General features: G+C 41.1%; 1 protein-coding gene across 2 annotated transcripts; it reads left to right on the top strand.

Moving 5' to 3' along the window:
• Positions 1-5,533: 5,533 nt before the first annotated feature.
• LOC106588845 (chromobox protein homolog 3) lies at positions 5,534-9,388 on the top strand. 2 transcript variants are annotated; one of them, XM_014178326.2, is made up of 5 exons: positions 5,534-5,708; positions 7,655-7,833; positions 8,064-8,232; positions 8,396-8,490; positions 8,783-9,388. In XM_014178326.2, exons 2-5 carry the CDS (start codon positions 7,655-7,657, stop codon positions 8,907-8,909), a joined length of 570 nt encoding a protein of 189 aa, XP_014033801.1. In that variant the 5' UTR covers positions 5,534-5,708; the 3' UTR covers positions 8,910-9,388. The 2 variants fall into 2 exon arrangements, with proteins under 2 accessions (XP_014033801.1, XP_014033802.1); XM_014178327.2 differs by having other exon boundaries at positions 5,555-5,708; positions 7,685-7,833.
• Positions 9,389-18,557: the final 9,169 nt, after the last annotated feature.

Here is an 18,557-nt window from a genome sequence, read left to right on the forward strand (position 1 = left end):
TGGCCACATCTGCAGTCCTCATGCCTTCTTGCAGCATGCCTAAGGCACGTTCACGCAGATGAGCAGGGACCCTGGGCATCTTTCTTTTGGTGTTTTTCAGAGTCAGTAGAAAGGCCTTTTTGGTGTCCTAAGTTTTCATAACTGTGACCTTAATTGCCTACCGTCTGTAAGCTTTTAGTGTCTTAACAACCGTTCCACAGGTGCATGTTCATTAATTGTTTATGGTTCATTGAACAAGCATGGGAAACCCTTTACAATGAAGATCTGTGAAGTTATTTGGATTTTTCCAAATTTTCTTTAGTTTAGTTGTTGCTCAACTGGGATTGATTGTGTTAAAGCTGTATGGGGAAGGATATGAAACTGATGCGACTTAAATTACATTTTTCTAAGAGCACTAATGATGTTCTTGGTGACATGATTCTTTCCTAAGAAAATAAATCAAATGAAAAAAAGAATGAAGTTGCCTGCGTTTGGTCTCTGGTAGGTCTTTAGGTTGAACACTTCTATGTGGAATCCTGTCTACTGTACGTTTATCCCACCTCTCAAGAATAACCTGGAATCCACACTGAATATCCACACCGGCTTCTCTACTGGAGCAGGTCCATATTAAAATCGGTAGAATTAAACTGCGTGATAAGAGAAACTGAGTGATAGGAGTTTGTTGTAAAAACAGAATGACAAATCAAATGACATTTTCTTCATATCTGTTAGAAGAACTATGACTTCAAGGTTTTGCTTAGTAATTGAGATACATTCTGAAACCTTAGCCAACACATCACTATTTAGGTATAAGACATGATCAGGAGAACCACAACCTTGCAATGAAATATCCGCTGTAAGGGAACATTTGTTTTAGCATCCTTCGGTGCGGCTGCGACTTATATGATAAAAACAAACAATGTAGTAATTCATAGATTATTTGCTTTACGATAAGGTAAGACAGTTACATTGTTCAAATCTCATTGTTTCTCTAGGGATGCATGACCCCGGACCCCCATTAGGGCTTCCAAAACGAATCACTGTATGGTTTGGGTCTGCCCACGCTCCAAGGGCATGCTGCAATGCATTGTCCGGTCTGCAGGGAGGGACATCAGCTGCCATCCACCGAGGTCCTGCACAACTCCAGAGCAAGGAAGTATGCAGAAAAAATAATTGCCAAACCCTACCCCAATCACTCCCTTTTACAAAAACTAACCTGTGGCAGGCGGTTCAGGTAAATCATAGTCAAAACCATCCACCAACTGAACATTTTCTTTCCCTGTGCTGTGGCCCTCACCTAGCAGCCATCTAGCCAATAGAGACTAAAGGACCATGCACTCTATGCTGCACACCACATCAAGACATCTGAACTGCACAAAAAAAACATTGCACTATCCTGCATTTGCACTCTGATCATCTCTCAGCATTTAGTTATACACTGAATATACCAAACATTAGGAACACCTTCCTAATATTGAGTTGCACCCCCTCCTTTTGCCCTCAGAACAGCCTCAATTCGTCGGGGCATGGACTCCGACGTTCCACAGGGATGCTGGCCCATGTTGACTCCAATGCTTCCCACAGTTGTGTCAAGTTGGCTGGATGTCCTTTAGGTGGTGGACCATTCTTGATACCAGTGGCAGTCGGTGACGTTTCAGATAAAAACAATTATGAACATGGCCTTATTTTTATTACAGCATGTTGGATGACTGTCATTTATATTCCATTCACTCAGCTGGGGTTGCTACAACCTGTCCTATGAATGAAAATGTACAGCATAGGTGCGAGAGAATTTTGTAATCAAGGTGACAGACAGTGACACATTCAATACCGCCATGAACACACTTGCCTGCATCTAGCTGATCTAGGGTGTAATCATTAGTCCAACAGTTGCAAACAAGAGTTTCTTTTGGACAAATTCAGGTATGTTTATCCCCGTTTCGATCAGTTTGCTTTTGTTTAAGAAATGTTTTTCAACAGAATCAGTGGAATGAATATACCCCTGATCGCATGCAAAAACGGTTCACTTTCATAGCAGCCACATACATATAAACAGCATGAACATTTTGCTTGTTGTATTATTACTTGTCGCATCTACGCGCTGTCCTTTTCTCACCTTTTCCCTTCGCTTATGGACTTCAGTGCACAACACATGAGCTCTCTGTGGCCAAGCAAAAAACCTTTCCAAGCCAAACCTTTATATCATTACCGCTAACCGCTACACACAGCTTACATTGTTATCACCATATTAGCCATCGATGTTAGTAACATCATAGTCAACATACACTACCGTTCAAAAGTGTGGGGTCACTTAGAAATGTCCTTGTTTTTCATGAAAACATACATGAAATGAGTTGCAAAATGAATAGAAAATATAGTCAAGACTTTGACAAGGTTATAAATAATGATTTTTAATTTAAATAATAATTGTGTCCTTCAAACTTTGCTCTTGTCAAATAATCCTCCATTTGCAGCAATTACAGCTTTGCAGACCTTTGGCATTCTAGTTGTCAATTTGTTGAGGTAATCTGAAGAGATTTCACCCCATGCTTCCTGAAGCACCTCCCACAAGTTGGATTGGCTTGATGGGCACTTCTTACATACCATACGGTCAAGCTGCTCCCACAACAGCTCAATAAGGTTGAGATCCGGTGACTGTGCTGGCCACTCCATTATAGACAGAATACCAGCTGGCTGCTTTTTCCCTAACTAGTTATTGCATAGTTTGGAGCTGTGCTTTGGGTCATTGTCCTGTTGTAGGAGGAAATATGCTCCAATTAACCGCCGTCTACAGGGTATGGCATGGCTTTGCAAAATGGAGTGATAGCCTTCCTTCTTCAAGATCCCTTTAACCCTGAACAAATCTCCCACTTTACCACCACCAAAGTACCCCCAGACCATCACATTGCCTCCACTATGCTTGACAGATGGCGTCAAGCACTCTTCCAGCATCTTTTCATTTTTTCTGCATCTCACGAATGTTCTTCTTTGTGATCCGAACACCTCAAACTGAGATTCGTCTGTCCATAACACCTTTTCCAATCTTCCTCTGTCCAGTGTCTGTGTTCTTTTGCCCATCTCAATCTTTATTTTTATTGGCCAGTCTGAGATATGTATTTTTCTTTGCAACTCTGCCTAGAAGGCCAGCATCCCGGAGTCGCCTCTTCACTGTTGACGTTGAGACTGGTGTTTTGCGGGTACTATTTAATGTAGCTGTCAGTTGAGGACTTGTGAGGCATCTGTTTCTCAAATTAGACACTCTAATGTACTTGTCCTCTTGCTCAGTTGTGCACCGGGGCCTCCCACTCCTCTTTCTATTCTGGTTAGAACCAGTTTGCGCTGTTCTGTGAAGGGAGTAGTACAGAGCGTTTTACGAGATCTTCAGTTTCTTGAAAATTTCTCGCATGGAATAGTCTTCATTTCTCAGAACAAGAATAGACTGACAAGTTTCAGAAGAAAGTTCTTTGTTTCTGGCCATTTTGAGCCTGTAATCGAACCCACAAATGCTAATGCTCTAGATACTCAACTAGTCTAAAGAAGGCCAGTTTTATTGCTTCTTTAATCAGGACAACAGTTTTCAGCTGTGCTAACATAATTGCAAAAGGGTTTTCTAATGATCAATTAGCCTTTTAAAATGATAAACTTGGATTAGCTAACAAAACGTGTCATTTTGAACACAGGAGTGATGGTTGCTGATAATGGGCCTTTGTACGCCTATGTAGATATTCCATTAAAAAAATCAGGTGTTTCCTGCTACAATAGTCATTTACAACATTAACAGTGTCTACACTGTATTTCTGATCAGTTTGATGTTATTTTAAATGGACAAAAAAATGTGCTTTTCTTTCAAAAACAAGGACATTTCTAAGTGACCCCAAACTTTTGAACGGTAGTGTAGGTACTACAACTAACGTGTTAGTAAACCTGCTACAATCATGCAGTAATGTCTACGGAAAGGGGTGAGAACCATGAGCCTTCTACATTTTGTATTGAAGTCAATGTACCCAGAGGAGGATGGAAACTAGCTGTCCTCCGGCTACAAAATTGTGCTACCCTACAGAGTGCTGTTGAGGCTTCTGTAGACCTTCATTTCAAAACATTGTGTTTCAATCAATTATTTGGTGACGTTAATATATTTAGTATAGTTTTATCTAAAAAGGATATATTTTTTTAAAGTTTCACTATTTTATTTTTATAATTCCTGGGGAGGATGGTCCTCCCCTTCCTCCACTGAGGGTCCTCCACTGTTTCTCAACTATTTTAATTACCTCTGCATAGGAGATTCGATTGGCCTGTAACTTTTGACACCTCAATCTCCTTCACCCTTACAGGGCACTCCAGGAATTCGGGATCATGATCCCCACCACAATTGTAACATGGCCATCCTTTTATTACACACCGTTCTTCAGTATACTCTGTCTGTCTGCACACACTTAAAACATGGCCAAATCCCCAAAAATGTTTACACTGCAGTGGTTTGGAGACGAAAGCTCTTACAGAATATCGTACATAACCAAGCTTCACATGCGTTGGTAGGTGCTTTTATATAAAAAAAAACAGGACCGACAAACTTTACATAAGTGGTTACAGCAGACGGAAATGCAAAAAGTTTCCCACTTTTTCTGAATTCACCCTGCTGTAGTTCTGCTTGGTGCCAAAAATTAACAAAATAACAGCATTACAAGAAGCAGAGCCCTGCCTAACCTAAGTACAGGGGTCCCTAATGTAGACTGGATATCTTTCCTCCATTGGAAAAGCCTATCAGATTGTCCCACTTTAGCTACGCCATGCTGTCCAATTTTAGCTAGCTATGGTTGGTAAAGCGGGACAACTGACTGAATTACAAAATTGTAACATAATATTGGCAACTTGTTTATTTATTTTGATGAACCAGTACATAGTAGAACACATTTACATCACAATTTTGCACAGTGCCTGGCGGTGTGAGCTCCCTGTTTGAAGCTTGCTCTTCCCCAACTCGAAATTTCAACGCGGAAACTGGGACTATTTTTAGAGCTTTGATTATCAGACCTGAAGATCACCGGGTCATGATTTGACCTCGTATTTCCGAGTTCCCAGTTGTATTTGAACGCGGCATCAGTAACAATAATTCCGATTTTTACTTGTCATACAATTAAATAAACGCTTCAGGATTAAACTGTCCCAGTAATGGCCCACTTTTTCATAATGCATCCTATATCAACTGTGTCATCCACTGTATATTTGTATGTCAACTGCTCATTTTATTATAGTTTTATGCTCACTCTACCAATTTTTGCATAATATATGCAAACTCCTTTGTCTGTCTTCTGTATCTAAATGTTGTATATCACTAGCAGCACCATATTACCACAAAGTAAAATTCAGAGTATGTGCAAATGTAACCTACTTGGCGAATAAAGTTTATTCTGAATTCCGATCATTTCACCACTTTGTATATATTCTTCAAAAGCTACGCCTATGCCATTAATTGTCATTACTGGAAATATTACAGAATGTGTATTTAAAGTTCCTTGTTTGGGACAGGATTCAACGATTTCTATGGAAACATCCAGAGTACGAAGTTGAGTTAATAGTTACCCTAGCGGCACCCGTAGAAAAAGGCAGAGGTTTTTTTTTGGCGCTCGCGCAGCAGCAATATTCTGCACCACACGCGGGTGAGAAGAGAACGAAGTTGCTTGCTCGCTTTCCGTCGTTCATTCTACATCAGCTTTTTATTGATTTGCAAGGTGAGTCCCTCAAGATCCAACTTCGAATTATTATGCAAGGTGTAGTGTAGACTGATAATTGATGTTATGCATATGTGTCTAGCCACGGTAGCCAATTTAGTTACTAACGTTACAGTTTTGCTAGCTAATGTTACCAAAGCTACGCTGACAAAGGGATTTCATTGCGCTAGCTTGTTAACTAGCACGCTTAACTATAAGTTCGGTTGATAGTCAGCTAGCTGCCCTTTTTAATCAAAGGAATATCTGATTCTCACTGCCTAATCAAATAACAAGTGCTAATGGGATACTCAATTTGCAGCTTTTGGGCCTTGCAATCACAATTTGACCGGCCATTGTGCCAACCTTAATGTCTAGTAGCTAGCTAAGCCTGGGAAGTTTGCTAACTAAGATGGCAAATTCCGCTTCGCTAGCAAACTAACACAAGATGTATAGTTAACTAACGTTAGCACACAGTTTAGTTGTGTTCAATTGAGTAGTTAGCTTTGAGGAACTACTTCGCTTGTGTACAATCAATGCAAGCATTAGACTAGCCCCTAGGCCTGTAAAAAATAGATTCTAGATGGGGGGGAGAAACGAGGGGGCCTAGCGGAATCTGGAACTAAAACGTTAGATTCTGTAGATGTAAATAAACAGTTAACGTTGGCTAGAAGCCAATATAGCTAACAGTAACGTTACAGAAAATAAAATGACAACCTATGCGCCCGTTTTATTTAGCTAACAAAGTTATTTTGTTACCATTGTCTGCCAGAATAGGAATGATTGATGAAGTGAAAAACGCACGAGCTCCATACAGCCTAGGCAGCCTATAGTGGGCGCTGGATCTGCACTATATAGTGGTTGAAATTATTTTAAGACTGTGCACATTTTCACGTCTTTTTTCCCGACGGCTCGCCTTTAGATGGTTAAGGAGGGAAATTATGTATTGGCGCTTGAATGGATGGTTCTTTATGCACGAGCCGGTTCACCGGGGATGCACATCAATCCTAGACTATAGAGGGCGCAAGATCTGCACTGTCGGCTGCCTAGTCTATTTCCATAAGCGATTCCCCTCCACTTTTAGCATGTGAGCATGATCTGTTGCTTGGCAATAAACACCTATCAAAGAAACATGTTCATCATAGCTAACTAGTTAAGGATAATTACAGAAAACGATGGGTAACACTATACATATCATATTACCTGATATGTAAAATAAAACCACCTTGGGGTGTATACCTTTTGGCTTCTACCTAACAGGCTTAGCTTACATTATCAGACCGACCCCAAAGTTTCCTAAACATTGTTTGGTAACCAATAAAACAAGCACCTTCCCACTGAAGAGTTGTTTGCAGCCTTGAGCAAAACAATATACCATCCTTGTGTTTTAGTTCACGCTGGTAATCAGAAAGCTAACTACATTTTTGGCAGACTAGATGCGTGGTCGACGTAGTGCCATGAGAAATTTTGCAACTAATGTTGTAGTTCTAGTTCGATAGGTGTCACTACAGACCTGGGTTCGATCCCGGGCTGTATCCCAAACAGCTGTGATCGGGAGTCCCATAGGGCAGTGCACAATTGGCCCAGCGTTGTTAGGGGAGGGGTCTACATGTAGGCCGTCGTTGTAAATAAGAATTTGTTCTTAACTAACTTGCCTGGTTAAATAAACATATTTTGGGGTATAGAGCAAAAACCCATTAATTTCCACCATAGGAATGACCAATGAACCAGGGGTAGAAAATGCTGGATTTTAGGACTTACAAGCTTGTGATCTCTATGATGTGGTTGTATACCAGGCCCCAAAAATATTTTTGCAAGTAGACTGCTGATTGACTAGCTCATCCCCTATAAGGGAATGGCACGTTAGGTGTCAAAGTATCACTTGAAAAACAATCTGATATTAATATTGTATTGCTAGTCTGTGTAAGCATTGTCATGTTATTAAAACCCAAATTCGTCTCTTTAAAAAGATGAAAACCTCCTCCCCTCTTGTTTCGCAGCCTAACATGGGTAAAAAGCAGAATGGCAAAGGGAAGAAGGAGGTGCTGGAGGCAGAGCCGCCAGAGGAGTATGTTGTGGAGAAGGTGATGGACCAGCGCATTGTCAACGGGAAGGTGGAATTCTTCCTCAAGTGGAAGGGATTTACAGAGTGAGTGCACAGTTCCGGGGGCCTCTGCCTGTGTGGCATACTTATCCTGGAGAACCTAGCTAGTTGAAATCTGCATTTGAATTGAATTTCAAAGACTGACATTTTAGTTACAGATATACCTCTTGTGAAATTTGCTGCATTTCTAGAGCATGTTTTACTCTTAACAGTATGCTGATAGTCTTGAAATACGCAGGAGAAGAAAAAGTCAGTGGCTATATCTTTCCTTTCAGAGCGGATAACACTTGGGAGCCAGAGGATAACCTGGATTGTCCAGAGCTGATCTCAGCTTTCTTGGAAGCACAGAAGACCGTGGTGGAGAATCCTGACTCCAACAAGAGGAAGTCTTCAACAGATGAGCCAGAGACGGAGGGAAACAAAGCCAAGAAGAAGAAGGATGTGGTGAGTGTCTGAATTAACCTGGACCTTTGTTTCAAATCAATGTTGTAGGATTTTATTTTTGTAGTCCTTTTTTGTCTATAGGCTAGTGTGCAATAGTTATTTTATCAGTTTGTGGTTTCCAGACTTGTTGCATGGGAGCTGTGTTGACTACTGTGTGTTTCAGAGTGACAAGCCACGGGGCTTCGCCAGGAGCCTGGATCCAGAGAGGATAATCGGTGCTACAGACAGCAGTGGAGAACTTATGTTCTTGATGAAGTGGTGAGTTTCAAATTGCGAAATAAACTCTTCACCTGTACTGTTGCTCTCATATCACCCCTTTCCAGGGTTGCACAGCCCAAGAGCCATTCCTCATAATTTATCTTCCCTGGTATAACGTTGTTCACCTCCTAAAGTTACTGTACATGTGCCTTTGTAACCGCCACATTGTAGTTTTCTAGATGTGCACCTGAACTTTATTATCCTGAACAGTGCTACTTGCTAAGTAGGTGAGTCTTATTATTCTGATCAATAGCCACTAATAAACACCAACCACTGTCCCTCCGCTCTACAGGAAAGACTCAGATGAGGCGGACCTGGTCCCGGCCCGTGAGGCCAACACCCGCTGCCCTCAGGTGGTCATCTCCTTCTACGAGGAGAGGCTGACCTGGCACTCCTGTCCCGAGGACGAGGCCCAATAGCACCCCTTCCTCAGCCAACTGACGTCCCTTGTGGGCCCCCCCCGTCCCTGTTCCTGCCTCTCAGGACTGTTCATGTCTCCACTTTTTTTGTCATTTACAGCATGTTTAGCCATAGTATTAGTGCAGAGCGGTCAGGTGAAAGTCTGTGCTTTTGTACACATTTTTAGTGATAGGATGATATTTACTGGGAATAAGACCGAGAAATGGATGGGTAATTTGTCGCTTTTTAATGAACCTATTCCTCATCCAGTACTGGTAGGGACTGGTTCCTCAACTGATATGTAGTTACTGTTGGAAATGTACACCTTGTATAATCCATGTAGTTTGACATCTTCTTCCTCCCATTCAGCTAGTTTTTTTTTTCATCCCCCCCATGTTGCATACTTGAATCCCTTGAACAGTATGTCTTTTGCTGTATATTCACTTTGTAAATATTTTTTCAAAAAGCTGTTCAATAAAGGTTTATATGCTTCATTTTACCACCCCCTCTGCCTGTGCTGAGGTTTGTTACATAGCGCTGACAACACTGGTTGTCACTTATGCACCCTGACTTCAACCAATTGTAACCATAGACTCTGCCAGATTCATTGTTCGACCTACTGACTCAACATGTGCGTGGTGAAATTATACCAGTAGTTGACAGCAGTCAGTCATTGATACTAGGGAAGCTGATTTTGAAAGTTGTGATCATGTGTTTACTGTTGGTGTTCCCATTGGAAATACACAAGTCTGAAAAGCAATATTACAGAAGACATGAAAGTGTGATTTGTGGATAGACTGTTGGCCTACTCTGACGACCATACACACTGGACCCTACAGTGAAATGTTAAGCTATTTTAATCGCTGTTACGTTCAAAATACATGCAGCTTGCTCCATTTGGGAAAACCAACATTTTAAATCGCATTTAGCTTGGCCGAAGTTCTCATACTGGTGCGGCTTTTTGTTTTAAGCATCTGAACTTGACACCCAACTTTGACGTTTCCAGATAGAACTGTCTCAGAGTTAAACGAGGCAGATTTCTCACTGCTGATGGCGTTATGATTGACTATTTAGAATCATGCTTTGAACCTCTGACCTATGAATACTAAAATAAAAATGGAAACATGGGCCTGCTGTAATTCTTGGTTCTTATTGGATGTTTAGCAGGCTCATCGTAAATATGCATAATACAATGCATTGGAGTAATTGAACATTCTAGAATACACTGACTTGGAAGTTGGCCTTCTCTTCAGACCTCAATAGTCTTCAGGAAGTGACAGTCACAGGTTCACAAAGCCAAATTAGGGAATGTCCCGCACGAAAGATTGATAGAATCCCACAGACACATGCCAGTGCTGTTCTGATGTGTTTTCTGTGGTTAGGGGTCCCATGACTGGCATTGGGGCACTACAGATGGACTTTAGACCTCAATGATACAATACAGGGAGTTTCCAAAGCATCTTTCTCTGGCCTCTGGAAGCTTCCGAAGCAACATCCTCAACACTGGGGCTTCGTTCATGCAACTATTTTTTCAAAAATGACAGACCCTAGCTGAAAGACAGACCCCACTGATGCCACTGCTGAGGTGATAAGGACACAAATACAGGCAGCTTGAGTTGTAATAGCTCTCGAGGATGTTTCAAGTGTCAGCGTTTGTCATATCAAGATATAGACTTAGTATACCCCTCAGGAGAGACTACAAAACAGGATCAAGGTGTTCACCAGCTAACTTGCCTAAATATTTTGTAGAAAGAGAAGCTTAAAATGGGCATGGTCTAATTGATTTAAACGAAGAAAAAACCCATCTAAGTTTAGCTTTTTTAATGAACCATAAAATCAATCATTATTCCTGGTTGCTTATCAAAGTTAGCTGGCTAACTCATTGATTCTGCTTTGTAGAAAACCCCTCTGCTGGGCAGGTGTGTGCGTGTGTTGAAGTGTCCCAGCATATTTGCTGTGTGACACTGCTCTTTGATCATTACTCTTACCTAAGGGGTCATAGGTCAGAGTCGTACTCATAGACAATTTATCACTCAGAGGGAGGAACAACACCCACTGGGCACACACTAGTTGAATCAGCATTCTTTCCATGCCATTTCAATGAAATTACGTTGAATTGTCTGTGCCCCGTGGGAAATATATAACAGAGAAAGTTCCTCATATCTTACCCCATTCAACCGGTTGTGGAATCTCACAGGTTGTGTTCTAAATGGCACACCATTCCCTACATAGAGTACTACTTTTAGAATAGGGTTCCATTTGGGATGCAACACAGTCACACTGTCAATGGGACCTTGGTGTCAGAGAGGCTGTTGGAAGAGTGACGGGCAAATAATGGAATGGAAGGGTAGACGGAGAACCTGATTTGTGATCAGCTGTGGTCACAAACAAAGAGAAGGCAAGACAAAGTGACAGAGAGAGCAAGCAAGAGAAAAATAGTTTCCACACATTTTCCACTATTTAAGCCTTTCATTCAGAATGTTGGAGCTTCTGATTGCATCTCAACCTTTATCAGGTGTTAATCTCACAGGGATGTAACTCAACCACACAAGACTTGTGTTGAGACATAACACATACACATTGTAGAACATGTAAACAGATTGTGTTGGGTAGGTTCTAGGTACAGCTCATTGTACCTTATCTATCAGTTCTTTCACAATGCACTCTGACCAGTTTACAAAGAATACCATTGATTCCTAATCACTGGGGACTGTCAGATGATCAAAGATCAGCTGATTGAAAGAGTGAAGGTCATTGAAGACACGTTGAGACAATAACTCAATAGGAATGCTTTATCAATGGGATTCCTGGAATCTCTTCTAGTCTAGATTCTCAAGCCTTCTATTCCATTCTGTCATGAGACCGAAGGGTATTCTATCCAACAATATTGTTTCCCTACCAATCTTAGGGTGGACACTAACCACAAGACCACAGAGTTAGACAGATATGGATATGCCATTTAGCGGACACTTTTAAACAAAGCGACTTACAAATACATTGGAGTGCATACATTGTAATATGTGTGACCCCAGCAGGAATCAAACCCATTATACTGGCATTGCTAGTGCCACTATTTTAGCAGCTGAGCTACACAGGACCACACGACAAATGTAGATGTCAATAAACTGTAATTCAGTGTGTGTGTGTGTAATATATTGTATATTATCTATGTGTGTGTGTAATATATTGTATATTATCTATGTGACAAATATATTGTATATTATCTATATGTGTGTATAATATATTGTATATTATCTACAGTGCCTTCGGAAAGTATTCAGACCCCTTGACTTTTTCCAAGTTTTGTTACATTACAGCCTTATTCTAAAATGTATAAAAATATATATATATAATCCTCAGCAATCTACACACAATACCCCATAATAACAAAGTGAAAAAAAACTGTTTTTTATACATTTGTGCAAATGTATTAAAAATAAAACACAGAAATACCTTATTTACATAAGTATTCAGACCCTTTGCTATGAGACTCAAAATTGAGCTCAGGTGCATCCTGTTCCCATTGGTCATCCATGAGATGTTTCTACAACTTGATCCATCTGTGGTAAATTCAATTGATTGGACATGATTTGGAAAGGCACACACCTGTCTATATAAGGTCCCACAGTTGACAGTGCATGTCAGATCAAAAAACAAGCCATGAGGTCGAAGGAATGGTCCGTAGAGCTCCGAGACAGGATTGTGTCTAGGCACAGATCTGGGGAAGGGTACCAAACAATTTCTGCAGCAGTGAAGGTCCCCAAGAACACAGTGGCCTCCATCATTCTTCAATGGAAGAAGTTTGGAACCACTAAGACTCTTCCTAGAGCTGGCCGACCGGCCAAACTGAGCATTAAGGGGAGAAAGGCCTTGGTCAGGGAGGTGACCAAGAACCCGATGGTCTCTCTGACAGAGCTCGAGAGTTCCTCTGTGGAGATGGGAGAACATTTCAGAAGGACAACCATGCAGCACTCCACTAGTCAGGATTGAGGCAAAGATGAATGGAATAAAGTACAGAGAGATCCTTGACCTGCTCCAGAGCTCTAAGGACCTCAGACTGGGGCGAAGGTTCACCTTCCAACAGGACAACGACCGTAAGCACACAGCCAAGACAACGCAGGAGTGGCTTCGGGACAAGTCTCTGAATGTCCTTGAGTGGCACAGCCAGAGCCCGGACTTAAACCCGATCTAAAATCTCTGGAGACCTAAAAATAGCTGTGCAGTGACGCTCCTCATCCAACCTGACAGAGCTTGAGAGGATCTGCAAAGAAGAATGGGAGAAACTCCCCAAATGCAGGTGTGCAAAGCTTGTAGCATCATACCCAAGAAGACTTGAGGCTGTAAATCACTGCCAAAGGTGCTTAAGCAAAGTACTGAGTAAAGGGTCTGGATAATTACGTAAATTGTATTTGTAATAAATTAGCAAAAATTATGGGGTATTGTGTGATGAGGGGAAAACAACTATTTAATTAATTTTAGAATAAGGCTGTAAGGTAACAAAATGTGTAAAAAGTCCAAGGGGCCTGAATACTTTCCGAATGCACTGTATATCAACGAATTGTCGAGGGCACTAGAACAGTCTGCAGCACCCGGCCTCACCCTACTAGAATCTGAAGTCAAATGTCTACTGTTTGCTGATGATCTGGTGCTTCTATCCCCAACCAAGGAGGGCCTACAGCAGGACCTAGATCTTCTACACAGATTCTGTCAGACCTGGGCCCTGACAGTGAATCTCAATAAGACAAAAATAACGGTGTTCCAAAAAAGGTCTTGTTGCCAGGACCACAAATACAAATTCCATCTAGACACCGTTGCCCTAGAGCACACAAAAAACTATACATACCTCGGCCTAAACATCAGCCCCACAGGTAACTTCCACAAAGCTGTGAACGATCTGAGAGACAAGGCATGAAGGGCATTCTACGCCATCAAAAGGAACATAAAATTTGACATACCAATTAGGATCTGGCTAATTGCCCTTTATGGTTTTGAGGTCTGGGGTCCGCCCACCCTCCAATAATTCACAAAATGGGACAAACACCAAATTGAAACTGTGCATGCAGAATTCTGCAAAAATATCCTCTGTGTACAACGTAAAACAACAAATAATGCATGCAGAATTAGGCCGATACCTGCTAATGATCAAATTTTGAAAAGAGCCATTAAATTCTACAACCACCTAAAAGGAAGTGATTCCCAAACCTTCCATAACAAAGCCATCACCTACAGAGAGATGAACAAGGAGAAGAGTCCCCTAAGCAAGCTGGTACTGGAGCTCTGTTCACGTTCACAAACACAAACACACCCCACAGAGCCCCAGGACATCAACACAATTAGACCCAACCAAATCAAGAGAAAACAAAAATATAATTCTTTCCAATGTGTCAAGTAATTAACAAAAACACTGAGCAAACTAGAATGCTATTTGGTACTAAACAGAGAGAACACCCGTGTGGTTCAGTTGGTAGAGCATGGTGTTTGCAACGCCAGGGTTGTGGGTTTGATTCCCATGGGGGACCAGTACGGAGAAGAAAAAAAAATGAAATGTATGCATTCACTACTGTAAGTCGCTCTGGATAAGAGCGTCTGCTAAATGACATAAATGTAAACACAGTGGCAGACCTGGCTCTCAAGAGAAAACAGGCTCTTGAGGTGGAAACGGAGATGCAATTCCTAATCTCCTGCCAAATGTATGACCATATTAGACACATATTTCCCTCAGATTACACAGACCCACAAAGAATTTGAAAACAAATCCAATTTTGATAAACTCCCATATCTACTGGGTGAAATACCACAGTGTGCCATCACAGCAGCAATATTTGTAAACTGTTGCCACAAGAAAAGGGCAACCGGTGAAGAACAAACGCCATTGTAAATACCACACGTTTATTTATTTTCCCTTTCGTACTTTAACTATTTGCACATCACTACAACACTGTATGTAGCCCTAATGTGGCATTTGAAATGTCTCTATTCCTTTGAAACCTTTGTGAGTGTAATGTCAACTGTTCATTTTTTGCTTATGTATTTCACTTGCTTTTTTTCTAGAAGCATTGATAACATTCCATATGGACACTTTTGTTAACGTCAACAAGTTCTCTACGTCCACAACATACTTTCTATATGTTACGAGAGATAGATGATTATTTAGGATAGGCAAGTGCATTCTGTCTGGGCTATACATAGAATGTTGATGTTGTGTTGCAGCATCACAATGGCATCCAGGCTTCCAGGTTGCAGCTCGGGGTCAGACAGTCCTATGCTCAATCAGGTCAATATAGTTTAGTTAGCTAGCAGCCCATGTTTTTTCTAGAGGACCCCACAATGGCCAATTTTTCCTTAAGACCCTCATTATTAGACAAATATTGATAATTTAGAGAATTTATCAGCACTGTATGTTTGTTAGCTAGCTAGCCAGACAGTTTTAGAGGAATGATTCCAGAAGTTGACTGTAAAATTAACTGCCAATTTGCCAATATTCCATTTAAGCAATACAGTCAATCCATAGCCATTCACTGGCTCAAATCAGTTAATGACAGGACTTAAACAAGTTGCAAATGCAACCGGTGCTGCTATTGTATCATATAATGGCACTCACAGCTTTCCAAGAAAAAAAAATGTAGACATTTAAAATCAGGATTATGCCTCCACTGCCATTGATTCTAATTAGACTGGTTTGGATTTCTCCCTGACCAATATGGCTGCCATTTATACCATTCTGGAACTTTGAGGGTTAATGACACACAGACACTTTTCACTCCATTTTTCCCAGTGGGCGATGCTATACGTCACAGTGTGTGTAGATTTAAGCGCACATACTGTTGCACTTATGCTGCGTTCAAAACGACTGGGAATTCGGAAAAACGAGATCAAATCATGACGTCAGTAATCTTCCGGTCAGAAAGTCAGAGCTCCAGTAAGAGGCCAGAGTTCCCTGATTTGGAATATCGAGTTGGATGACCGTTCAAATCGATTTTTCCCAGTCGGAATTCATTTTTTCCACCCAAAGTTCCCAGTTGTTTTGAACGCACTTACAGTTGAAGTTGGAAGTTTACATACACCTTATCCAAATACATTTAAACTCAGTTTTTCACAATTGCTGACATTTAATCCTAGTAAAAACTCCCTGTCTTAGGTCACTTAGTATCACCACTTTATCTTAAGAATGTGAAATGTCAGAATAATAGTAGAGAGAATGATTTATTTCAGCTTTTATTTCTTTCATCACATTCCCAGTGGGTCAGAAGTTTACATACACTCAATTAGTATTTGGTAGCATTGCCTTTAAATTGTTTAACTTGGGTCAAACGTTTCAGGTAGCCTTCCACAAGCTTCCCACAATAAGTTGGGTGAATTTTGGCCTATTCCTCCTGACAGAGCTGGTGTAACTGAGTCAGGTTTGAAGACCTCCTTTGCTCGCACACGCTTTTTCAGTTCTGCCCACAAATGTTCTATAGGATTGAGGTCAGGGCTTTGTGATGGCCACTCCAATACCTTGACTTTGTTGTCCTTAGGCCATTTTGCCACAACATTGGAAGTATGCTTGGGGTCATTGTTCCTGACTGATGCCTTGAGATGTTGCTTCAATATATCCACATACTTTTCCTCCCTCATGACCCCATCTATTTTGTGAAGCGCACCAGTCCCTCCTGCAGCAAAGCATCCCCACAACATGATGCTGCCACCCCCGTGCTTCACGGCTGGGATGGTGTTCTTTGGCTTGCAAGCCTCCCCCTTTTCATCCAAACATAACGATGGTCATTATGCCCAAACAGTTCTATTTTTGTTTCATCAGACCAGAGGACATTTCTCCAAAAGGTACGATCTTTGTCCCCATGTGCAGTTGCAAACCGTAGTCTGGCTTTTTATGGCGGTTTTGGAGCAGTGGCTTCTTCCTTGCTGAGCGGCCACTCAGGTTATGTTGATATAGGACTCTTTTTACTGTGGATATAGATACTTTGTACCTGTTTCCTCCAGCATCTTCACAAGGTCCTTTGCTGTTGTTCTGGGATTGATTTGCACTTTTCGCACCAAAGTATATTCATCTCTAGGAGACAGTACGCATCTCCTTCCTGAGCGGTATGATGGCTGCGTGGTCCCATGGTGTTTATACTTGCGTACTATTGTTTGTACAGATGAACGTGGTACCTTCAGGCATTTGGAAATTGCTCCCAAGGATGAACCAGACTTGTGGAGGTCTATAATTGTTTTTCTGATGTTTTGGCTCATTTCTTGGTTGATTTCTTATGATTTTCCCATGATATCAAGCAAAGAGGCACTGAGTTTGAAGGTAGGCCTTGAAATACATCCACAGGTACACCTCCAATTGACTCAAATGATGTCAATTAGCCTATAAGACGCTTCTAAAGCCATGACATAATTTTTCTGGAATTATCCAAGCTGTTTGAAGGCACAGTCAACTTAGTGTATGTAAACTTCTGACCCACTGGAATTGTGATACAGTGAATTATAAGTGAAATAATCTGTCTGTAAACAATTGTTGGAAAAATTACTTGTGTCATGCACAAAGTAGATGTCCTAACCGACTTGCCAAAACTATAGTTTCTTAACAAGAAATTTGTGGAGTGGTTGAAAAACGAGTTTTAATGACTCCAACCTAAGTGTATGTAAACTATCGACTTCAACTGTAAGTCGGAAGTTGTATATTTACGAGTTCCCATTTCCAAGTTCCCAGTTCTTTTGAACGCGGCAACAGTGTTGAGAACGAGCCGAGCACTTGCTCAAATCCAGATCATGGAATCTAGTTGATGATCCTGCTATAGGTTACCTAGAGTAAATCTAGTTATGCCCAGTGGTGATTTTAGCATGTCAATCTTGGTGGGAATAAAAAAAATGTAAAAGTGGGATGCATGCCAGCAAAGCCACTCCACAACACAACATGAAATAATACATTAATTGCACTATAACGGTGACAAACAGTACACAAACTGTTAAAGCCTACATAAAGCTGTCAAGACAGCAGTCCCAACATATTACCAATGCTACACCTGGCTATCAGCGGAGCCTTGTCTGGCAGCGAAACAGTTCATTCAGACTAATTTACTTTAAAAAGATGATATGGCTGACTTGCTTAAACAAATGTAGTATCTAATGGCAATTGCGATGAACAAACTATGGCATAAGGGGACGACAAGAGGATAAGTGGCAATCCGTCATTTTGATTAAAGACATCAATGAGCGAGCTAGGATGGACGTAGTCAATATAACTACTTGTTTAGCACTTTTGAAATGTACAGCAACAGAATTCAGAACATGGGCCGTTCTTACAGTGTTCTCCCTGTACACCAAGTCAGAACCATAGGATAAATAAAAAGGGGCATATAAGGAGACAATGAAAGCGCTTACAATATTCGATGATTACATTTCTCTAAAACAGGCTAGAGGCTAATGTTACAGTAGAACAGCCAGAACTTTAGGCGAAATTAAGAGGGATAAATAGACCAAATTATTAGGGTGAGGCACATGGGCAACTAACATCTTACTACACAACATACACGTAGTATTACTTTCTTAGCAGTATACATATCTCCCTGGCATATTACATAATTTATGCAGCAGCATACAAGACATGTTTGGACTCACATTGTTGTGCTGTGCTCACTTGAACAGGAAGGTGGTGCGGCAGTCCTTCGTGGGCAACTTTT

Source organism: Salmo salar, chromosome ssa27 (genome assembly GCF_905237065.1).
Source record: "Salmo salar chromosome ssa27, Ssal_v3.1, whole genome shotgun sequence".
Taxonomy (NCBI): Eukaryota; Metazoa; Chordata; class Actinopteri; order Salmoniformes; family Salmonidae; genus Salmo; species Salmo salar.

Coding starts and splice junctions, on each gene's coding strand:
- LOC106588845 (XM_014178326.2), top strand. CDS start 7,655: ATGAAAACCTCCTCCCCTCTTGTTTCGCAGCCTAACATGGGTAAAAAG. Junction 7,834..8,063: donor AAGTGGAAGGGATTTACAGA/GTGAGTGCACAG, acceptor CTTTCCTTTCAG/AGCGGATAACACTTGGGAGC. Junction 8,491..8,782: donor CTTATGTTCTTGATGAAGTG/GTGAGTTTCAAA, acceptor TCCGCTCTACAG/GAAAGACTCAGATGAGGCGG.